General features: G+C 50.3%; 1 protein-coding gene across 2 annotated transcripts in view; it reads right to left on the bottom strand.

The window, feature by feature from the left end:
• Positions 1-1,135: 1,135 nt before the first annotated feature.
• Positions 1,136-2,411, bottom strand: part of LOC109926314 (thiosulfate:glutathione sulfurtransferase-like) — an 11,708-nt gene continuing 10,432 nt past the window's right edge. For both annotated transcript variants that reach the window (XM_048620849.1, XM_048620850.1), the window contains exons 3-4: positions 2,092-2,251; positions 1,136-1,787 (exon numbers count right to left, since the gene is read on the bottom strand). In XM_048620849.1, coding sequence (XP_048476806.1) covers positions 1,733-1,787; positions 2,092-2,251 — 215 coding nt within the window. In that variant the 3' untranslated portion in view covers positions 1,136-1,732. The remainder of the gene's footprint in view (positions 1,788-2,091; positions 2,252-2,411) is intronic.

Raw genomic sequence — 2,411 nt, 5'->3', positions numbered from 1 at the left:
CTCTCTCTGTCTGCTCTTTTCTCTCTCTCCGTCTGCTCTTTTCTCTCTCTCTCTCTCTGTCTGCTCTTTTCTCTCTCTCCGTCTGCTCTTTTCTCTCGCTCTCTCTCTCTGCTCTTTTCTCTCTCTCTCTCAGTTTCCCGTGAAGAAATTCACTATCACAATGTCACACGCCTCCGTCTCTCTCTCTCTCTCTCTCTTTCTCAGTTTCCCGTGAAGGAATTCACAATCACATTGTCACACCAATCACACTCTGTTGTTGGCTTGCCCAACACAGGCGTTGGCAGAGGAGTATGGGCCCAGCGGCAAAGATGGCACCTGAGGATTGGCGATGGCATCGAACCATTGGCAGAGGGACATCGTTGATGGTGGTGAGCTCGCTCAGGACCGATGGATCTTGTCAAGCCCTTTATGTCTTCCCCTCGCTTTCAAATGATGCAAAATGGCGCCGTATCATGGCAACAAGTGAAAGCGTTTCCCGTATTTGACTGCATTCTCACTGCGAAATACACGTGACAATAGCATCAAAAGCGAAATAACGAACTCAGCTCCGGCCTAGGGTCCTTCTTGATGTTTATTGAGCGCAGTTTCTACAAGAGACAGTGAGACGGGAATACACAGCACAAAACAATGGGATGATGTGACTGAAACGGTGTCAACACCCCGGTCCATTTGGGACTTTGCGAACACGTTGATTGGGGCAGGGCAAGGCTGGCGTTGTTTCAACTTTCAGGAGATGAAGCTCAAAACCAGCTTGGGGGTTCATGTCATTGAAGCATACAGTACAGGACAGGCCCTTCGTGGGTGTTCAATTCAATTTGAGGTATTGCATTTTGACAAAACAAATAAGACCAGGGCTTATACAATTAAAAATTGGGCCTTGGGTAGTGTTGTAGAACAAAGAGACCCAGGGGTTCGGGTACATAATTCTTTGAAGTTTGCCTCCCATGTAGACGGCGGGGTTAAGAGGGTGTTTAGCACGCTTGCCTTCATTGCTCAAACCTTTGAGTGTAGGAGTTGGGACGTCATGTTGAGGTCGTACAGGACGTTGGTGAGGCCTCTTCTGGAGCACTGTGTCCAATTCCAGTCTCCCTGTTATAGGAAGGATATTATTAACCTGGAGAGGGCTCAGAAGAGATTCACCAGGATGTTGCCGGGAATGGAGGGTTTATGGAGAGAGGCTGGGACCTTTTTTCACTGGAGGGTAGGAAGTTGAAAAGTGACCTTATAGCAGTTTATAGGGTTATGAGGGGTAATGGATAAGGTGAAAGGCAGGTGCTTTCCATAGGGTGGGGGACGTCAAAACTAGGGAGCATACTTTCAAGGTGACAGGAGAAAGATTTTAAAAAGGACATGAGGGGCAATCATTTTATACAGAGAGCGGTTCGTGTGTGGAATGAACTTTCAGAAGAAGTGGGGGATGTGGATACAATGGCAACGTTTCCATTCGGACAAGTACGTGAACAGGAAAGGTTTGGAGGGATCTGGGCCAGGAACAGGCAGGTGGGAATGGGTTAGTCTGGGATTATGGTCAACATGGGCTGGTAGGACTGTTTCCGCGCTGTATGGCTCTACGACGGTACAGAAGGTGGCTTGGGATCTGGATCTGAGCACCGGGCAAAGTCTTAAAGTTGGACAAATGGGACGGGGGTCAAAGGTCAGTGTAAGGTCAAGGATCATGGAGTGGACAGTAATGGTCATCCAGTTTCACAGTGTCCACGTTCGCTGAGACCCTTCATTGTGCTGTGTGACTGTCCCACTCACCAAATCCACCTTTCAAATTCTGGGCCCTGAAAATAAACAACCAGAAATAAAACAGTGTAGAGGGAGCTTTACTCTGTATCTAACCCCGTGCTGTCCCTGTCCTGGGAGTGTTTGATGGGGGGACAGTGTAGAGGGAGCTTTACTCTGTATCTAACCCTGTGCTGTCCCTGCCCTGGGAGTGTTTGATGGGGGGACAGTGTAGAGGGAGCTTTACTCTGTATCTAACCCCGTGCTGTCCCTGTCCTGGGAGTGTTTGATGGGGGGACAGTGTAGAGGGAGCTTTACTCTGTATCTAAGTGCCTGCACAATTGTTCCCCTCGTTGGGTTTACCTGCTGTAACCCATTTCTCTGGCCATTCCAGTTGCATTTGCTCCTCTCCATCCGAGCTGACAATGAAATATCACCGGGGCGTCCAGGCGAGGTTTCTGTCGGCCAAACCTGCTCTCAAAACTTTTTGGATCCAGTGACAAAGCTTCTTTCACATTATTCACTGCAGCAGGATTATGAGAGAAGGTGTGAAGGACATACTGTCACAGATCCTCACCCACCCCCGTCCCCCCTTTACCCACCCCCGGCCATCCGTTCCCCCCTCGGGGGGGGGTTAACCCCCCCCCCCCCCCCCCCCCCCCCCCCCCCCCACACCCCCCCCC

Source organism: Rhincodon typus, chromosome 48 (genome assembly GCF_021869965.1).
Source record: "Rhincodon typus isolate 14 chromosome 48, sRhiTyp1.1, whole genome shotgun sequence".
NCBI lineage: Eukaryota > Metazoa > Chordata > Chondrichthyes > Orectolobiformes > Rhincodontidae > Rhincodon > Rhincodon typus.
The sequence above is the reverse complement of the archived record's forward strand: the minus strand, read 5'-3'. Positions and strand labels throughout refer to the sequence as shown.